A 19,747-nucleotide genomic window follows, 5' to 3' on the forward strand; every position below is an offset into this window, starting at 1 on the left:
GAAGGAGTCAGTGACTGAGATTTCCACTTTTTCACTTGTGTCCATCCTTTGGTAGGATAAACAGCCTAATTTTTTTATGTAGGCAAGAATCTAATACAAATCATACATTTCCTTCCCTGCATGAAGGAGAATGCAAAACCAACTTCAACACACTGAAATCTGCCTGCCAAAGAAAATTAAGCTTAATAGTTATGCAATTATTGCATTCCTTTATTTTCAAAGAAGCACAGGAAACATGAATTAAACCTGTAAATATTTTATGTGCTTCTCTTGATAAATAACCCAAGTTTATGACTAATTCTATTCTGTGACCTAGTGAAGATTCCTTCCTGTTAGCAGATGAACTGATAGCCAATGGATTCCTTGTACTTTCTTGCTGTGGTAGGAGAGTAAGGTGAAAAGAAACCCCCAATGTTGCACTTTTCAGTCTCAAAGAATTAGCTGAATTGTCATCCCAACCTCTACCCAGTCAGAAAAAAGGCTCTCTTACATCTAGAGGGAAAGAGCATTCAATTAAAATTATTCTGATTATCAAACAGACCTTTTCCACAGTGGTCCAGCTCTGCTCCTGTTGAGTGATGTACTACTTTGAGTCAGTAAACTTGTATAGGGGGGCTTTCTGTCAATAGATGTATTTTTTTGTTGAGTATTTCACAACCAGAGAAGCATGACTTATCTCCCAAAGTTGTCTTTGGGAGAACAATTAAGTTATTTAAGATGAGCAAGGCAATCTGCTGACACATTTCAGTTTTGAAGGCACTGCTGATCAGTTTATGCAGACAAAGCCTGAAATGTGAAAGCTGCCTCCTGCCTTTGTTTTCTTCTAACCGACTGCTGGAGAAGCAGATTTCCCTGTTCCATGGCTAGCTAGATCTGCCTGGTTGGCTTAACCAGCGAGCACATTCCTGCACTTCAGGAAGAACACTCCGGGCTCATTACGAGCTACTGGGCTACAGCCTGACACTAAGAAAACAGATTTGTTTTGGACAAGTTGCTCTGACATGGAGGTGCCAGGGTGAATAACCTTTGGGGAAAAAAAAAATCAAAACAAACCAGCTTAAATCAAAAACCTGCCTCCAAGAGCAAGATGAATAATCTGACAAATGAATGGCTCTGTATTTTATATCAAAGCACAAAATAGCTAGAAGTTGCAGGGATCTGACTCATGAGCAGAAATAGAGTGCTGGGGCTGGCTTGAGCTGTCGCTACCACCAGCTGCCTGCCCCCACCGCTGGAGAATGGGTGGCTCAGATGCTGCTTCTTAAGCAATTCAGCCACAAAAGGCTACAGCTAAGCATTTTAAGGGAAACGTGTCAGCGCTAGTTTATAGCCTCACTCCTCAAGATAAACCTTGAAACGGTCCTGGGTTGCCACAAAGCCTTTCAGCTGTTGAGGCAGGAGGAGCAGGACAGACACCTCGCCAGGCATCCCGTTGGAAGTTGCAACAGGCACGGCTCAGCGCTCGGCAAAGCAGCTTGTCCCAGCCAAGCAGCACTCTGCTGCCACAGCAAGGAGTTGACAGGAGCCCCCACTCCTCACCCCCCCTTATCAGCAAAGCAGCCTTTTTGAAACGGGCAAATTTTAAGCCGTGACCTATTTAAACATCCTGCCCCATCACCGACCGGCAGCACAATTCTGCAACAAATCCCAGAGCACGCTGCTGCCGCTGCGCTTCCCCAGCTGCTCTCTGTGACAAGTTCTTCGACTCCAATAGCGCTCCTAATCCTAGCGTAAAGCCCCAGCCCAGCTCCGCCAGATAAACACACATTGTTTCACCTGGTCTTCTGTGAAAATGAGACTGTGGCAAGTGCCTTGTCACTACTATTTTCTCTACCTCTCCTCAGCTCCTCCTCCCACCCGTAACTTTCTAACGTGTTTATCGTGCAGAAGGAGAAAGCTCAGAAAATCAAACTCCTACAAACGCAGGGGGAAGGAGAAAGGGTGGTTGGATATATGCACCCATCCCCACTGAGGGTACAGTTACACAGCGGCTTCGATCGCTCTAAATTGGAGTTGCCGTAGCAATGCCTGCCCTGCCTGCATTATCCTGTCCTCCCTACCTTCTGTTAGCAGAAAACAAGGGACGTATATGCAAAGAGCAAAAAGCCACTGCCTGGGGCTGATTCTGCTGAAAACCAGCCCTCCCTAAAAATGATTCATTTTGGCTCATTGAGCTCCATGCAAAGGCTCGCTGTACACCTCAAACCACGGGAGGGCAAAGGAAGGAACAGTCAGGATTTTGCAGGACGGGGGGAGAAAAAGCAGATCTGTTGCTCTGTTGATTTTGGGACAGCTGAATTCCTGCGGAATGAATTCTTAGCAGGGTAACAGCAGTGCCGAGAAGCTGCCTCTGGCAAGGGGAATCCCATCCAGCTCCCCTCTCAGCTCTGTCAGGTTACTTGCTACTCTGGAGTCCCTGCCTGATTCCACCGTAATGGGCCACTGATTGTCCAAGCTGCAGGCAGGAAGTGCAGCAAGGTAAGAGCTCTTGTGCTGGCAGCTGCATTTTTCTCAAAACTAGGGCAAAAATTGCAACTTGAGGGTTGGGGGCATGATGTAGACGTCTGGAAAAAGATGCTTCAAGTTCACTCTGAGCTCTTTTGTCACTGAATTATGCAACATTCTGCTTTGCTATATCAAAACTCCTGTTAGAGACCTTAATTTTGTTTCACTAGCCATTATTCAAAGAATGCACTAGCTGAAAATGTCTCCTGAAAGTTTAGAGATGTGGGGGACGATGCCCGGGCTCTGAAGTCATGAATTCCTATTGATTCTCCCCATGTAAACCAGCATTGTTAATCAGTGAGAACTGCACTCCTGGGGAAGTCTTACACCCTTTCTGCATCACTCATGCATTGCCTGCAGAAGTGTTTGTTGAAAATTCGACACCGTTATTGATGCACCGTGTACATTTAGTGCTTGGTAAACGGCTTTAATCAAGAGTTTTCTTTACAAAGGTACCTTTAAATACCTTGTTATATGTGGAGTCATACACACACATTGCATGGCAGCTATTACACAAGAGGGGTTCTGGCCACGATATCTCTTTTCCAACTCTTCAAACAAACAAAAAAAGAGAACTGATGAAAGATCAGGCAGTTTAGGAAAGCTTTAAAAGGCAGTGGCTACTGAATGCCCTTTGCGCTCCCAGGTCCGCAGAGGGAAGAAGCATCAGGTGTGCTTCCCCATCCTCCACGGGTGCAGCCGATCGGCACGGTCAGACGGGATGCCTGCCCGGCGCAAAACCGAAGGATGCAGTATATCTGAGAGTGGTTTGGCCACTGGCAGTCAGCTGTGGGAACCGCAGGAATCAGGATGCAGGAATTTGGGTCTTTGTTTCAGGAACATTACTTGGAAAGTATTGGGGGCAGCCGCAAGGCGGTCCGAAATCCCTCATCTTATCTACGCTTGTCGCAGGGGGCTAGGCAGGGGAGATGACGGCACCGTCACTCCTGACTCCGGGGGTCCCATCCCTTCCCGACCCGGGCGTTGCACGGCACCGTCCCGACTCCTGGTCCCCCGCGCCCCTGCCCGTGCGCCCAGCGGCGCGGGGCGGTGGGCGACAGTGGCAGCCGCCGCGCACCGCAAGCTGGGCGCGATTTTTTTCTTATTTCTTCCCACCTTTTCCTCATCTGCGGGCCGCGCACTGCCCGCGCTGCTCGTGGTAGAGCTGGGTCTAACGTCGCACGGGGAAGGGGGCAAAGAGAGAAGTAGCCGGGACGGGGGGAGAGGAGGAGGGTGGCCCGGCTCGGGGGGCTGCAGCGAGGGTAGCCGGCGCCTGCCCCCGCCCGCGGCGCGGGGCGTCCCGGCGCCCCCGGACTTACTTTCTGCGGGTCGGCGTAGGTGCCCAGCCCCAAGAGCGGGATGCTGTTGCCGTCGCTCAGCGGAATGCGGTGGCTCTCGGCGGTGAGGTTCATCGTGCCGGCAGGTAGGGCCGCCCCGGACCTGGGGCTGATTCCGCAGGGGGCGGGAGCCGCCGCTTCGCAGCCAACACAGCGGTCCCTGGCACCGGCGCCCACCGACGGCTGGACGGAGCGGACCGGCGGTGGCTCTGGGGGGACCGAGGGACGAACTGCCCTCTCCCGCCGCCGGAGAGCGCCTTTTTGGGGGGCTGAGCCACGTGTGCCCGCGGCTGCCCTGCACCGCGCCCCGCCGCACCGCCCCGGCCCCGCCCCGGCCCCGCGGCCACCGGCTCCCCGCGCACCGCCCCGCGCCGCGCCGGCCCCGCCGCGACCCCCGGGGGGCTCCGGCCGGGGCTGCTCCGAGCGCGCCTCAGGGCGGGCCCGGGGCCACCAGCGCCTTGAGCGGCGTGGGGCGTTGCTGCCCAGGGGCCAGAGAGCCCTCGCTGGCTGCCCTACCCGGAGCTGCCGGCAGCAGGGCACCGGCTTCCCGTGGTTTGGGGTGGTAGGTCTTGGAAGTTTCCCCACCGAGGTGTAGAACAGTTTCCACCTCTCCACTCCAGTGGTTGAAACCCACTACTGTAGAGGCAAGCAGGGAAGGAGGGAAATCCCTGACTGGTGAGCAGTTTCTCTGCCTCAGTGTGAGTCCCGGATTACAGTGAATGGACTCAAGTTCCTCACGGTCTTGTATGTATTTCCTAACGCTGATAGCCCAGAAGGAGACAATATCCTTTATAAAATTCATCACATAGCTCTTACTTGTCTTTTCTGGTCCTCGTAAAACACTTGGGGCCATGCTTTTACACCACTCTGAGCCACCTGCTTTGTGACATCTGAGCTAAGTTCTCCCCATTTGATCTGGAAGTGCATGGTCTTTTATGCCTTCCTAGATCAACCTGTAATTAAGCCTTCAGGGAACATTATTCCTGAGCCGTAACAATGGTCTTTGCCTGGCAGTTTATTTTATCTCCTCTAATACCCTACTTGGCTTTCTGTGCATGGTAATAGTTCATCAGGTTATGCAATTCCAAGAGGGGTTAATGGATCCATCATGATAAGTTATCTCTGCAGTTTTTGAAATCAACAGGTGTGTACTAGTTTGCATTCAGGGAAAGGGTTAGTTGCTGCTAGGGCTGGGCAACTACCTGGGCAATTTCCTACCATGAGACCCTTTCAGTGTTACTGGTTAGATACCTCCAAGGGTCTCCTGAGAAGATGGGAAAAGTGCCACTTCCACATTTAGGAATGTTCCAAGAACTTCAGAACTAAGTGCAAGCTAACTAGATCCCAACCCAAAAATTTCTAGTTAGGATGTCCTGCAGGACAAGGGTGGTGTGTGTAAAACACTCCTTGGGAAGTGGACAGAGTGTGACTGTGGTTTTCTGAGAGCCTGTGCTTTACATGGACAGCGCAGTGCAAAGAGCTGCCTCTAAGGTGGCTGAGTTCCATCTCAAGGGGGGAAGCTGAGGCAGACTGCAGCCTGGCTGTAGTTACTGTGGGAGGCTCATCCTGCTAGACCCTGTCTGTGTGCTGCAGGGAGCTGTGGGTACCTGTAGGAGGAAGGAAAACCAGAGACCACCTCCATGCTCCCCTGTTGTTCCCATGTAACTGATTACCCCTTCCTTGCTACAGGAGCAGCTCCCATCTCCTCTCTCTGTGCCAAGCACACTCTGTAGGAGGAGAAGTCGATGCCAGCTGCATGTCTAAGCTATAGCCATCATTCTGCTGTATTTCCAACAGAGGAGGAAACACATGGAGAGATGGAAGTGGGGTGAGTATAGAAGAGTCTGATGTGGCAGAGGACATTGAGACCTACTTATTTCCAGTCCCATACTAGCATTCCATGAAGAGGCTCTGCTGCCCAGTGTCCGATTCCTATGCCTTAACTTCTATGCTCCAAATCCACTCCACAATCTGCTTTTCCGTCATTGCTCTTATTCCAGTATCTTTTGGGGAGTTTTAAGGCACAGTTTTGGTTCGTTTGCTTTGGGCTCAGACCCCATCAGTTTACTCCTGTGCTCTGGCAAGAGAGCAACGTGTGCCTGGAGCTGCGCGTGATCCCGAGCTAAGCAAAGCACGGCTGTGTCTGCGGAGCCTGTCCTGGGGAGAGGAGCAAGTGCAAGGAGCCTCTCTGGCAGGAGTACAGGAGCCTGATATGTGATAGCCTTCAACAGCAACTGTGAAAGAAAGATTGATGGGTTTGCCATAATTCACAGAATGGGGGAGCTTGGGCAGGAGAAGGAGCTTCTAGGAGCAGGCAGGCAAAGTGGTCCATCACTGGCGAGGCAAGCCAGCCACACCAGGCACTCCTGCCCTGCCACATGCATGAGCCCCCAGCACTCATCAGGGTAACAGGCAAAAGTCACCTCACTTCCAGCTTCACTGCTAGACTGGTCCTTACAAGACTAGCCAATGTGCTTGCCCCAGAAATTGGAGAGAGTCAGATGGTTTTACAAGTCCTTCCCTCCACTCCTACACCATAGCTGACAGCAAATAGTGTGAACAAATCTTACACATGAGACTTTTAAAGCCCCATAGCTGCTCTAGCTCCCTACCCTATTGTTCTAGGGCCTTTGCAGATTTTATATGAAACCTCAGAAAACAGATAAGACAATACATTTTCCCCCCTTTACATCCAAGCTACTAACTCAAAAAAACGCTTATTACATAGAAGCTAGAAATATTAGCAGGTTTTCAGTTGATAATGAATATCCTTTAAAGAACAAAGGAAGCTGAATAATAGAGCCTGGAGCCTGTCACATGTAATTCTTGTTAGTAATAATTTCTGTTAGCTGCTCAGGGAAGCACAGTTCTCGATTTCAGACCATAAATGACTTAACCAGGCCTTTTACGAGGACACGGTATCTAGCAACTCTGACTGCAAAACAATGTAAGTTTCTAGAGGCAAAGCATTGTCTGCTGGTTGTTGTTGATCAGTAACAATTCAGGAGCTTTTATAAAATGCAGATGTGATCTCAGTTCTTTCTCTAGGAAACAAAAACAATAAGTTTCAGCCTGGCCTGACTAGCAAGAAATGAGTGCTGCCATCCTATCAACCCAAGTTTGCCTTCTCTAGTGAAGCTCTTAAATCACACATAAACACCTTCAGAAACCAACTAAGGTAGGTTTGTGATTCATGTCTTGGTGGTGCAGGATTTTAGAATTGCATTAGTCATCTCAGACCTAAGTAAAGAGCAGGGATTTCAAAAGCAACATCTTATATGTGTTCTGTTCCCCACCCCCTGAATCTCCACACAAATAAGGTAGATTAAAAAAATAAAAAGAAAAATTAGATCTAAGTTTTTGCAGGAAAAGTAGGTCAGACATTTGAGGATTCTTGCTATTTTTGCTGTTAAAAACTTGCTGAAATCTCAGGTAAAGAAAGTACTTAACGGCCTCCTTACCTGGGCAAAACTGGTAAAGGATCTTTTAAAGAAGTAAAGAGGTCACCTTTTTACTCATTTTATCTCAAATTGCTAAGTATCCTGGGAACAGGAGAAAATGTGTGAAGCCTTTAAATATAGAATCCCCAGTTCTTGGAAGGAAGGAGAAAGAGTCATTGATTGAGAAGGACTGGCCTTGTCATCATTCAGATTTCATGTTTCCTTGGACATTCATGGGTTGCCCCTCTCCCCCCCACCTTTTTTTTTTAAATTGTTTTCCACAAGAGAACATGTTAAAAAAAATTCTCCTGAATCTTCTTGATCTAGGTGTGTTACACATTGGAGATTAGATCAGTGAGATTCTAGAGGTGGGTGACCTGTACTGCCTAAAAATGAACTTTTTTTAAAAAGGAAAATTGAAAGTACCTTTATAACACTTGTATTTGTTCGATAAAAAATGCATATTGCTACAGTTTCTATTTTCTCTATGAGTCGTGCTCCACTCTGTGTAATTATCTGCTAGAATGCATACCCTGCATGTGTTTTTAGTTAAAATTTCTTAAAACACGGTCTAAAGTCTGCATATTTTCAGCCTAGTCCTTTAATAACTCACATAAAATAGCATGTGTCCATCCTGCATGTGGAATATCTACTGATGTATTTTCAACTATTTAGCTTAGAGATTTTGATTGCATGTGTCAAGACTAATATTTATTTTCTATTTTGCCATTACCTGAAATAAACTAACACATATAAAGGAAAATTTCTATTTCAAACTCTAAGAAATAAGGTCTGTGTATGCTTAGTAGAGGGCCTATACATGAAGTGAGATTGCTTTTTTAGTTCTTGCTACTTCTGCCACAAGTGATATAAGCTGACCTGGAGAACACTTCTTTGGTTTAAAAAAAAAAATTCTTGTAGAGTCTTTTTATTCTATTTTCACAAATTATCACAATAATCATCACATATATCCCAATATACTTCTCGAGGGCAGCTGATGAGTGGTACTTTACACTGCCTTCGTGATTCCTTCATTTAGTGATGAAGGGATTCCTCATATGGAAGCATTTGTGATCTTTTCCCTTTGGTGATGTTTGTTGCACAATGAGGCTGATCACTGCCAGGATAACAGCCTGGGCTTTGTTGAGAAGTGTGATGTAATGGGCATTCCTAGCAGTTTTTATGCAAACACCTTTTTTTCCCTAACTCCCACTGGTCCATATAAATTTCGTGGAAACAATGAAACATTTAAGTGATGTGTTCTTTTTTTATTTCAATAACTAATTACATTCTTGATAAATTCCTCCTTGAAAGACCAAAGATTGCTTTCAAATTTTCAAGACTTACAGCTTGGCAGTGAATATGATATATGTACACTTTTAGTGAAACTCTTCATTGCAAGTTCTGCAAAGCAGTATTTGTCCTCCAAAGACCTCACCTGACCTGACTTTTCCAGCACTGGTACAGCACTTCTGCTGGATCCCTAAGGAGATCATGAGGACAGGGAGAAAATGTGCCTACCACTTGTGCCTGTGGAGAGATTTAGGAAAATACTTGATGGCTGGGTCACTTATCCCTTCTGCTTCCTATAAATGCTCTGTGGCTACAGCTGCGATTAAAGGGAAATTCTGATGTATCCTTGATGCTGTTCCATTGCATCTTGTAACACTGGAAAAGTGAAGCCTCTGCAAGCCTTTGATCGCTCCTGGGGTACAAGAAGAATGCCAGCAGCTGCTCCAGATTATGCTCTCCCCACTCCTGTGGCTGTGGGGATGTGCTCACACTGCACCAAGGCACAGGGGCTTCCCCAGGGACCAGCCTGCCGTGGCCATCCAGGTCTGTCCCTGTCCCTGTGCCACCTTGGGACAGGTGCAGGGCACCGGGCTGTGGCCTCACCCAGAATGCCACCGTCACAGCCCTTGTGCTGGGTGCTGTGGGGTGCTCCTCCAAGGGGGGTGGCTGTGCAAATACCCAGAGCCTGCTCAGCAGCTGAACCTCCCTCTGTTTTGGGTTTTGGTCCCCGGGTGAAGCTGTGGTGGATGCTGTACCAGAAGCAGCAGCCACATGGACAGTAGAGGATGTAAAATCTCACAACAGAGGAGCCAAATTGGCTAGGCTGTTTATACAGCACCATCATGTTTCCCATGGCACAGCAGGAGAGGGGCCACCACTAGCAGTACAACCCCTAAAATGCACCTTTTCCCCTTTTGGTGTCCACTTCAGGAGCTTGAGTTGCTCCATTAGCATGCAGGGAGTGTTACTTTTGGGCTGAAAATCCCTGTGGAGGATCAGAAACTGCTGGGAAAGGGAAAGAGATGCTCAGTTTGAAAAGGTAATCCTCTTAACCCTTTGGAAAGGTAATGCTCTTTGCCAGTGTTATTTATACAGGCACTGTCTCACAAGCTTGCCCTCTTTTTTGGGTGCTGTCCTGCCCAGAAGTTTGGTGTTAGCAGGGTTTGTGGCAAACTGAGCCAGAAGCCAGCTTTATTTCCTCTCCCTGACACTCTCTTTACTGATTTATCACTTTCTTCTAGCACCAGTGTCTTAGTTTTTGCTGCTGACTCTCTGCTCTGGCACGTGACCAACCTGGGAGCTGGTGAGCCCTGCCTCTCAGACCCCCAGCCAAAGGTCAGTAGCTGCATGGTGGCCTCTGGAATCCTTGGATACTGACCCTTGTCATGTGGGGAGGCATTAACCTTTGGCCCTGAGTAAGTGTCCTCATATCTCACCTCAATTAGTCTGGCCTGCTATTTGATCCTGCCCAGTATAAACCCATTTTCTTTGGCATCCTGCAGATCTAAGCTCTGTCTTGGTGATTTCCATTCACCTGATGCTGGTGGGAGATACCCTGTGTGTTGCACCCAGGGCTGAGTAATCAGTGGCATAAGGGGCAGCTCAGGAAGAGCTGATTGTCTGTTCAACAGCCCCTCCTGCATCCCAAAGGAGCAGTGGTGGTGGCTACCTCTGTTCAACCTCCCTTTCTCATCCAGAGTAGGGATAGCTACTGTGGGAGGATACTGCCTGTATCATGCAACTCAGGTATTTTGAGAGTTTGAGGTTTGGGGTTTTTTTAACTCCCGATTCTCGAGAAGGGAGTCACCGAGAGTGCCTTACTTTGAATCAGGCTCTTGGGCCAGAGTCACACTCACCACCAGATCTTAGCATGTTCCAAAAATTTGAGCTTTCTCTTGCCTCTTTTTAACGCAGAACTTAGTCAGGGGTTCACCTCAGTGCACTATTCCTGCCAGCTCCCATGATTACTTGACATGTAACCTCACACAGCTCCCTTGGGTCCATCTCGGGGCTGTACAGGCGTTCTTAGTTCAGCTCTGATAAATGATCGTTTTACCTCCTTGCACTGGGTAAACAGCTGTTTTCCATGTTACCTGCTTTAGGAGCCTCACTGGCACGTTGTTTCTTTCCTTGCCTCCAGCCACAAGCAGACACAAGTGACTAATTGCAGCAGGGCTGCACCAACACCTTCTTGCAGTCAGGACAGCATGAAAAACACACATCATTTTCATGCAGCACACCACATGTCAATTGGCTGCAAGATGAAATAACAGGGAGCAGGCACTTGCAAGTCTGTTTTCTGTATCTTTTACTAGTCAAAAGAACAAAAGCAACACAGGCTTGGAGATGAGCGTCCCAAAGTGGCCAGTCCCCTTTGGTCACAGCACTTCCAGCTTCAAGTCCCTACTGGGGAATCTCTCCCTTTGAAGTACATCTCACTTGGGCAGGAGCCAATGCCAGGAGGAGGAAGCTATTAGCTTGTAAAGAGAACCCCACAGGTGAAGTCTGACCTCCTGCTGGTTTCTTTGCTTGCAGGTATTTCCTGTGGATGCTTTAAAAACAGATGGGATTGCGGGGTTTGCTGGTGCCACCTGCTAGTGGGCAATGCTCTGTGTCAAAAGGAACAGGGAATTTAGAAGAGTAGACTTTAAAACATCACACCGATTTGTTTTAGCCTGCCTGCATGCTTTTAAAATTGTGCCAGTGTGTTTTTAAAGGCCAGATAAGCTCATCTTTGTGTGGGTTAGTCCTTGTCCTGAAGCTGGCAGCCCAGGAGGAGGGCAGTGATGGTGGGAGCAGAGTCATGCTGCCAAGGATGTGAAGCCCCACTTGAGCACCCTTGCTTTATGAGCAGAGGTTGTATCAGGGCTGGTGGGATTTACAGCTGTGTGCAGCTCTTCATTCCACATTTCCTACCAAGGTGCTGCATGCAGACCACAGGGCACGTTTTTCCTCTCAGTAGGTTCTCAGTTTTGCAGTGGCCATTTCTTTTGTCTGCTTTGCAGACAGATATATTTTTTTTCATCTTCTTCTTTTCTTTTCCCAAATTGCCACTGAATTTTTGATGTTTGTATGTACTTTGGCAGATTGAGAAATCTCCTCATGTGTTGTGAGATGTCCTTATCATATTCTGCCAAGCTCTACCAGCCTATCACTTCCATATCACCTTCCCTGCCACCTTCTTTTGCAACTTTATTGTAAGGTCTACTCAAGCCTGTGCCCAAATATCTACATTTTATGAGAACCTCATCCTTCTGCCCTACCACTTTTCCATGCCTTTTGTCATCTTGTGCAATGAGGCTACATGATGTTAACCTCCTCTCTCCAAGGCATTGTGTAGCATCTCTGCAAATCAAATGGTGGTGATCCAGTTTGGGATTAGGAAATAGAAAGAGGTGAACTATTCCTTGTTTGCATAAAACTGCAAGAACTGTTGGGGCAGAGCTGGGGCTAGAACCCAGAATAAGTCATGGGACTGCCTGTCATAACAAGAAAGGGAACTTGCAGCAGCTTCTTTTTCTGAGAAGATTTGTTAAATCTCCTGTAATTGGTTTAGTAAACACTAAAAGATGGGAAACAAAACAGAATGTTCTCTTCCAGCTTTTGTAGGCTGCGTGGTATCTCTCACTGCCATATGGGATTAATGGTGGCTGTAGGGTAGGATTGTATCATAAAACTTTTATTAAATGTTTTAAAGCCAATTAAAGAGACACTGCCAATTTGAGCTTTCTAAGATTTTACAAAGTAAATTTTTCCATTGTTGTAGTAAAAGTGCCTTTGAAGTGCTAGATCCTGAAATTTTTAACCATTTAAGAAGTAAATTGCTACATACTCTCTGCAGATGCTGAGCCTATTCAACTAGTTATGCACAGTACTGTTGTGGGCAGACAAGGAATCAAATGCTCCTAAAGCAGAAATTAATTTTTCCTATCTTCCTTCAGTTACAGAAGTATTTTAAATCTTAATTGAAGCCTCATTAAGTGACATTTTGGACAGGAAAGTTTGGTTTCTCCTACCAATTTGATGATGTGTCTTTCAGATAAGCATTTCTTAAAACCTTCAAGTCTCCAAACAGAGAAGCGAGACCTTTTCTGAGTGTTATACTGATTATTAGAAAATCCATATGTCTGAATTCTTGAATTTCATTAAAAACCAAGCTTCCATTTCAGGTATATAGTTCCCCTTATGATAAGATGTAAAATGTCCTTTTTTTTCCCAATGAAGAGCATTCAGCCTACATTTCAAGGAGCAAGCAGCCCATGACAGGAAAAGGATCTGCAGGGCACAGTGTCCAGGGTAGAAAGGAGATGGGTGAATGTAGATGCAATCACAGTTTGCTTCCCTAGGTAGCATTGTACTTGCATTCATGTGAGAAATATGAATCTTTTGATGGAGCTCAGGATGCACTTGGGTTTCTGGGCTGCAAGCTCACACTGCTGGGTCATGTCCATCCTTTCATCCTTCAGTATGCCAAAGTCCTCCTCCGGGCTGCTCCCTATCCCTTCATCCACCAGCCTTTGTTCATACCAGGGGCAATTCCTTTTCAGTTGTTACTATGATTAAAACTTCAGAATCCTTGATCTTTAGATGAGCCTGTCAGGGCACCTCTTGGCCCTGTTGTAGCATCCTCTGAGCGACAAAAGCATCTCTTTGTTACCCTTGTGCCTTGGATGTGGTCTGCCTCTGTCTGTGAGAGGGCAGCAGAGGCTGGGGCAGCAACACCTTCCCCTCCTGCCCGCTCCATTTGCAGGGTGCTCTTGGTGCACATGCTGAGCTCTGTGTGTTGCAGAAGGCTGGCACGTCCCTGCAGCGTGCCTGCTGATTTCCTGCACACTCGCAGGGCTGATGTGTGAGCCTTGGGGAGCCCATCGGGGCTGGAGGTGAGCGGGGCTTGGCACAATGTCACCTTCCTGGTCTCACAGCTCATTGCTCACCCGCAGCTGGGACCTGACAGGCTTTTTTTGTCTCTGTTTTGTATAAATCTTCGTCACTGTAGCACTTCATCTGATGTGACTAACACGCATGGTTTTTCTCTGCTCTCTCCCCTGAGGAAGGTGGGGGGAGAATTAGTGTGGGCAGTGCAGTATTTCTGCTTCGGTCTGGTTATTTTAGAAACAAACTTAAAAACATATGTTCATTTCAGTTCGTTTATGTGACAGAGACAAGGTCGAAGAGATATGCCTGGAAAGTGCAGCTGAAACCTCCCTAAGAGCTGGGCTGTGTGCAGGGATCATGTTACACGGAGTTTATTGCAGGCTGGTATTTAAATTCACTGTAGCCTGCCCCATCATTGCATTTTAAAGGTCCCTTTCCTTTACCAATCTCTTCATTTTGTCTCCTTCTCCTATTTGTACTTTTCCATTTATTGTTCTTTTCAGGACAATTTCATTTTTTGAAATATTCTCTGCAGGAATCTTCTGTAGGAATCATCATCTGTACTATAGAAACCCATTTGTATAAATCTTCAAAGCCCAAATTTTCTCCTCACCTAGATCCTCATTGTGTTGCATGTTGTGTCCTTGCACCACAATTCCTACATATATTTCCAGTGCTGGTGAGACAGACTGTACCCTTGGAGCGCTTGCTTGTTAATAAAGCAACAATTGGAATTGGCAGGACATGGTGATGGAAGATTTCCTCATGAAAAAGTGAGGATTGGCACGTCTGGTTTTCATTTTTCATCAAAGCAAAAGCAGAGTTTTGTAAATGATGGTGGGAAGAAACCCGAGGAGGGGAGATTTCAGGAGATGAAAGCCTGTCTGCTGGGGAGGGAGGTGAGGGGGCAACTGACTTCAAGCCTCAGCTCAGCTGGACCTGGATGTATACCTGAAGCCCCTGCCTCTGTGAGATTGCTGGCTGGGGCTGCTCCCCTCCTGACCAGTGTTTAAAGATGTATAAAGTGAGAAGAAAAATGAGAAAACAAATGGTGATTAACTTAATCATGGGAGGAGAGCACCTGAGTGTGATGTAGGAGACAGAAGTTCAAGCCTTTGCTGAAATCTGTGACAAAAAGTAATTAAGCTGTCTCTTTCACGTTCTCCTCCAGTGCTGTAATCCCTGTGACTGCCAAAGCTCATCCTGTTTCTCACCAGCCAACTTTCCTTGGGGCTGGGACCTTGCAGCCACTTGAGTCCTTCTTCTGGGAAAAAGGTCCCGTAAAGTACTTCCCAACACTTGCAAGAATGCAAATAGTATTTGAAGAAGATGGTTCTCATTTGATTATGCCTCTAACCAACATCTTCTGGTCTTTTGCACAAGTATAGTTCAAAGTTTCTATTAAAAATGGAGGGGGGGGGGAAGGCAAATTGGGATTTTTGGAGGGATTTTGGTAAAGTCTTGCACTTTGTTACTGTGGTGATACCATAGAAACTAGATTTGTGAGTCCAGGGAGAATCTAAGTTGTGAAGGAAAAAGCTGAGATTTTTGGTAGGAACACATAGTTCTGAGCGCTTTTTTGACTTTTCCCCCAAGTGATATTGGTGGGGTGGGGATGTGGTTAATTTTAGTGGGAACAGGATCAGTGTATAAACCATGATAAGCCTTCACTAAATGAAAACTGGAACATGTCTGCTGAACTGCTTTTGAAATGTCTGGATGTAAGTAAAAGGGATCAGAGGCCTGTTTGTAGCGCAGAGAATATATTTGACTCTGGACTAATATATTTTCCCAAATTTTCTTTAAGAAGTTAGTTAACTGAAAGGTCAGTCCCATTTGTAAACAAAGCTGTCTGAATTTATTGTTAAGTAAAAGCATCAGGGGCTTTTGCAGTGCTTTCCTCTGTGGCTGAGTGCTGGCACAGTTGCTTTTTAGAAAGCTTAGTGCATATGATTCTTTTTTATTAGAAAATAAACAGAAAAGACATGCCAATCAGTAGCTTCAAAAGGTCCTTGCTGCAATATCAGTGTAAGAACTGTGCAAGAGCCTCCTGATGAAATGGGAAAGCAGACAAGTTGTTTTCAGGCACTGTGGTAGAGAGTTGAAGCTCTGGCCAGCTTAGTTAAAAGTTTATGGACCTTCTGGGGAGCCTCTGCTACATTTGTTCAGCCTACACTGATTTTTTTTTTTCACTGATTCTTTGGAACCAGGTGAAAATCAGTAGTTTGAGCATTCAGACCAAACAGAAAAGACAAGGACACTGAGGATGTGAAATCTTGTACAGACACCTGCAAAAACCAGAACAGCTGTTTGCTGTGTTGCACTGGTAGGAGTGCTGTGCAGAGCAGGAGGAGTGGTTGCCTCACAAATTTTTGGGTAAGGACATCCTACTCACTCTCCCCCTACCCTGTGGCTGATGTTGACAGTGCTGCCTCATTCTGTTATCATTATCTGCCCAAACTAGAGGTCTGTGAGGCATGTGAGCACCCTGCAATACAGCTGGGGAGATCAGCTCTGCATAGGGACCCAGGCTGCATGAAATCAGCAGCAGCAGAAGTGGGGTTGCCTCTCCAGCTATCCCTAATTATTTTGCTGTGGCGGTTCCAAGTTCAGCATGGGCTAAGATTCTGCTTTTTGGGCAGTGGTCACATCATTTCAGTGTAGTGTGTGAAGTGCTTTGTATCCCATGCCTGTGCCTCCTTCACTTTTTATATAATGTGGCTTGTGCATGGTGTCATTTTACTAGAACAACGCTCCTGAGGCGCTGCTGTAACCAGAGATACCCTGACCTTACTGTCACATGCTGGATGTTTCTTGTGCCAAAACAAAAAGGTGAGAAAATAGAAACTAAAAGGATAGAGCAATTGCCATGCATGTATTTGCATTTCTCTCTCCTGAGCCTGTAAATAATCTAGTTGGTGGCAATGTTTCTGTTTGGGGTTTCTGCCTCATTTCTGCTTGGCAAATGGCTTTGGAGAGGCTTGGGAGGTTTTATTTGCTTTTTCAAGGGAGAGAGAAAAAAGATAAGGAGGGTTTGACTGAGGCTGTTGTGAGGTCAGTGAAGCTGCAGCACACCAGCTGGGAGCATGGCTCACTCTTCACGTGTGCTTAGGGAGGCAGCCAGGTTCCCAGAGAGGATGGACAACTAGCTGGGAGGAAAATGACAGCTCCAAAGGTCATGTGGTCACATGGCTAGGTTTTCCTTGGGCTGGCCTTCAACCACTGTCCCCATCACCATTCCTAGACAAGGCTGTCTCTTGAGGCTTGTGTAAAAAAAGAGCTACACCCTTTTAATTGAAGCTCGGTGTTTAAGCAGGTTTCCAGTAAACTAGAGCATGTGCCTGGACTCTTATTTCAGCATGAAGCGCGTTTTTAAAATTTGTTTTGGTTTGGTTTTGCTTTTTTTGTTTGACTTCTGTGTTATCTTAGCTTAAGAAAAGCAATTAAGAGAAGACTGCAATTAATATACCATTTTCATGCCTCCTCCAAAAAAAATGTGTGATACAGTGTTTAAATTTGTAGAAAATCATGGTAGACAAGGCTTGATAAACTTTGGCTCCTTTCCAGAAAGGTGAAGATGAAAAGATTTTTCCCCGACCTGGTTTTCCAAAGTGAGCCCCAGGCAGTCTCTGCTGTGCCTCACTGAACCCAGACTCCCTCCTATTATATCAGTGTGTGGTGCCTTATAGCAGTTCCCAAGACTTTAGCCTGTGACCCCTTAAGGAACAAATGAATGCTTCTCCTTGAGTTTCTCTATGAGAGAAACTCAAGGATGTGACCATGAAAATTTCCGGCATTTAAAATTTCATTTCAGTGTTCAAATTTTAGAAATATATTTCTATTAATAATTAAGAGTTTGTTGACACTAAATGAAAATCAATTAGGTTGTTGTATGGCAGAGTGACTTCTTGTGTGTCCTACCAGATGAGGAGACTTCATAATAGCCCAAAAGCTCTTCTGGAATCCCCGAATGAAGGGACACAGCTTTTGTGATGGCCACATCTTGGCTCTTAGAGAGTTCATTTATGTGAAAGGCAGAGCCTTTTTCTTGCCCACTTTGAACTAAGAAGCATGAAGCCTAAGGGATGCTGTATGACTTCCTGAGTTTTGTGTTATGCATGGATGGTTGAGCATTGCTCATGCTGAGTGTTCAGATAACAGGGGAGACTTTGCATGCGGTGCGTCCCCTCTGAATTGTCCCACAGCCGCCCGTCCCACCGGACCACCTCGATGGCTGAATGAACAGCAGCTGTTCATTAACAGGGAACAGAGATCCGGTGCTGGCCATAGGAAGTAAAAGCCCTAGAGCACACTGCAGTAGCCTTGTTCTCCCTTTACAAAGCTGCTCTCTGTTAAACTGCAGTATCAGCCCTCACTGGCGTACAAATGCCCTTCGTTAGGGTTTGCACGCTGTGTTATATGAGTCCGCAGTTAAAAAGCAAACGAACAAAACCTGCTTGTGGTAATTTACTGTAATGGCACTGGAAGTCAGTTTAATCAGCAAAAAAAAGTGATTGAGGGGATTATGCTCAACTGAAGGAGCAGGACAGCCGGACGCTGAGGTGGTGACTTCACCGGGGACTGTGGAGGAGATGGATTATTTGCAAAATCTCAGCCTGACATGGCTCTCCCAGAATGCAGCCTGTTCCTAAGACACACATCCGTATATGTTTAATAAGGTGTTAGAACAGAACCTGAAATGTTCGTTCACATTCCCCTGTTGTGGATCGTTTCAGTGACCATCTGGTGCCCCTCTGATTTTTTTTAAGACTCTCTTGCATCCTGCACATTACTTTCTGTTTACCCTTTGGGGCCCTGCTTGGCAGAGTGCCATGGAATGTGCTTGGTGTCCTGTCCTTTCCTAACTCAGCAAAGCACCGAAGAGAGTGTGGAACGATAAACCCTCGTGTTTCCGCTCCCACCTCACCAGGAGAGCCTCATCTTACCAGCTGCGAGAGCAGCCTTTGCTTGGAAGGTGGGAGAAGAATGTGAGAGTTTGTACAAACAGTACTTTTATTCCCAGGGAGATTTTTAATGCTTGTTTTGGTGGCTTGCTCAGATTTGCATACTTGAGTAGAGACAGCAGCCTGGTATCCAAGTGGTAGGAGAGAGATGTGGTGAAAGAAAAAAATAATTCCTTTCATGGATCCAAGAGTTACTCTCTGACACAACAAGCTGGAAGGCTTCCCAGCTGAGCCACTGTTTTCCATGTGTTAGTGCTATACTTGCAAACCTACCTGGGGTTTGTAGTGTGCAAATTCAGTTAATTTCCTTAGCTGGAGGGAAAGCAGTAACTCCACCCTTTCTGGGCTGACCAGCATGGAAGTCTGTATTTTAACCTTAAGAAGGGCTAGCAGCCTTGAGGAATGCCAGTAGGAAGTGGAACTCAAGCAATCACACTGAACAAACAATGAATTGCATATATTCCTAGTGTGTCTGTTTGCGTGGATGTGATTGAGAGAGGGGAAGGAAGAGGAAGGATGGACCTGACACAAACCATATTCAGTTTAGGAGGCAATGCAGAGAAGACCGTGGTTACAGACTGATTTAGGAGTTCATTGAGTCCATTGAAGGAACCTGGTGTAAGTGGCTGTGGGTTGATATTTTTCACAAAATGGTGGCAGTGGCCCAGCTATGCTATGCTGTGGGCACAATAAACCAGCAAAGCTGCATCACCTCCAAGAGACACAGGCTGAGACAGCTGAGCCCATTTCCACCAGCACCACTGCATCCCTGTCCCAGCTTCTGCCAGGAGAGGTATTTTGTTGAGGGGATGATTCCCAGGCATGGCAGGCCTTGCTCTGCTGGCACAACACTGCTCTATGAATCCTCTGACAAGATAGAAGAGCTGAACTGTTTTACGTTTATTTGTTTAAGTGGCCTTGTGCAGTGGCGTGAGTACACTGAACATTTTAGTTGTCCTTCTCTGGATATCTTTTGCTTTGTCATGTTGATGATGTTCTTACTCAATTTATTTAGCCAGCACATTTTGGCTCACACTATGTTGAACTCTGCTCCAGGCAGCCTCTTTGGTTCAGGTGCCTCCACAGCTTCTCTAGGAAGCAAGTCAGGATTTTTCTGGTCAACAGGAGTGCATTTGCATTTGTTCACTGTTGCTCCTCTTCCCTTATCTCTGTTTGTATTACAACTCAGTGTGTTCCTGCACTCGTCCCATGTTGGTATGGTGCCCAAAAGCTGACACTTCTGTGAGCTTGCAGTCTGTGTGTGGTACAAAAAGTACCAGAGAGAGTGGCTAGAGATTGCTATAAAAATCTCAATGTTGTATTTCATTCTCCT

The 19,747-nt window shown here is 46.4% G+C and overlaps 1 protein-coding gene across 1 annotated transcript in view; it reads right to left on the reverse strand.

Annotated features, from left to right (window-relative positions):
* Nucleotides 1-4,142, reverse strand: part of AKR1D1 (aldo-keto reductase family 1 member D1) — a 34,786-nt gene extending 30,644 nt beyond the window's left edge. The window contains exon 1 of the mRNA XM_058022397.1: nt 3,825-4,142. Coding sequence (XP_057878380.1) covers nt 3,825-3,917 — 93 coding nt within the window. The 5' untranslated portion in view covers nt 3,918-4,142. The remainder of the gene's footprint in view (nt 1-3,824) is intronic.
* Between the last annotated feature and the right edge of the window lie 15,605 nt (nt 4,143-19,747).

Source organism: Melospiza georgiana, chromosome 4, assembly GCF_028018845.1.
Source record: "Melospiza georgiana isolate bMelGeo1 chromosome 4, bMelGeo1.pri, whole genome shotgun sequence".
NCBI classification, from domain to species: Eukaryota; Metazoa; Chordata; class Aves; order Passeriformes; family Passerellidae; genus Melospiza; species Melospiza georgiana.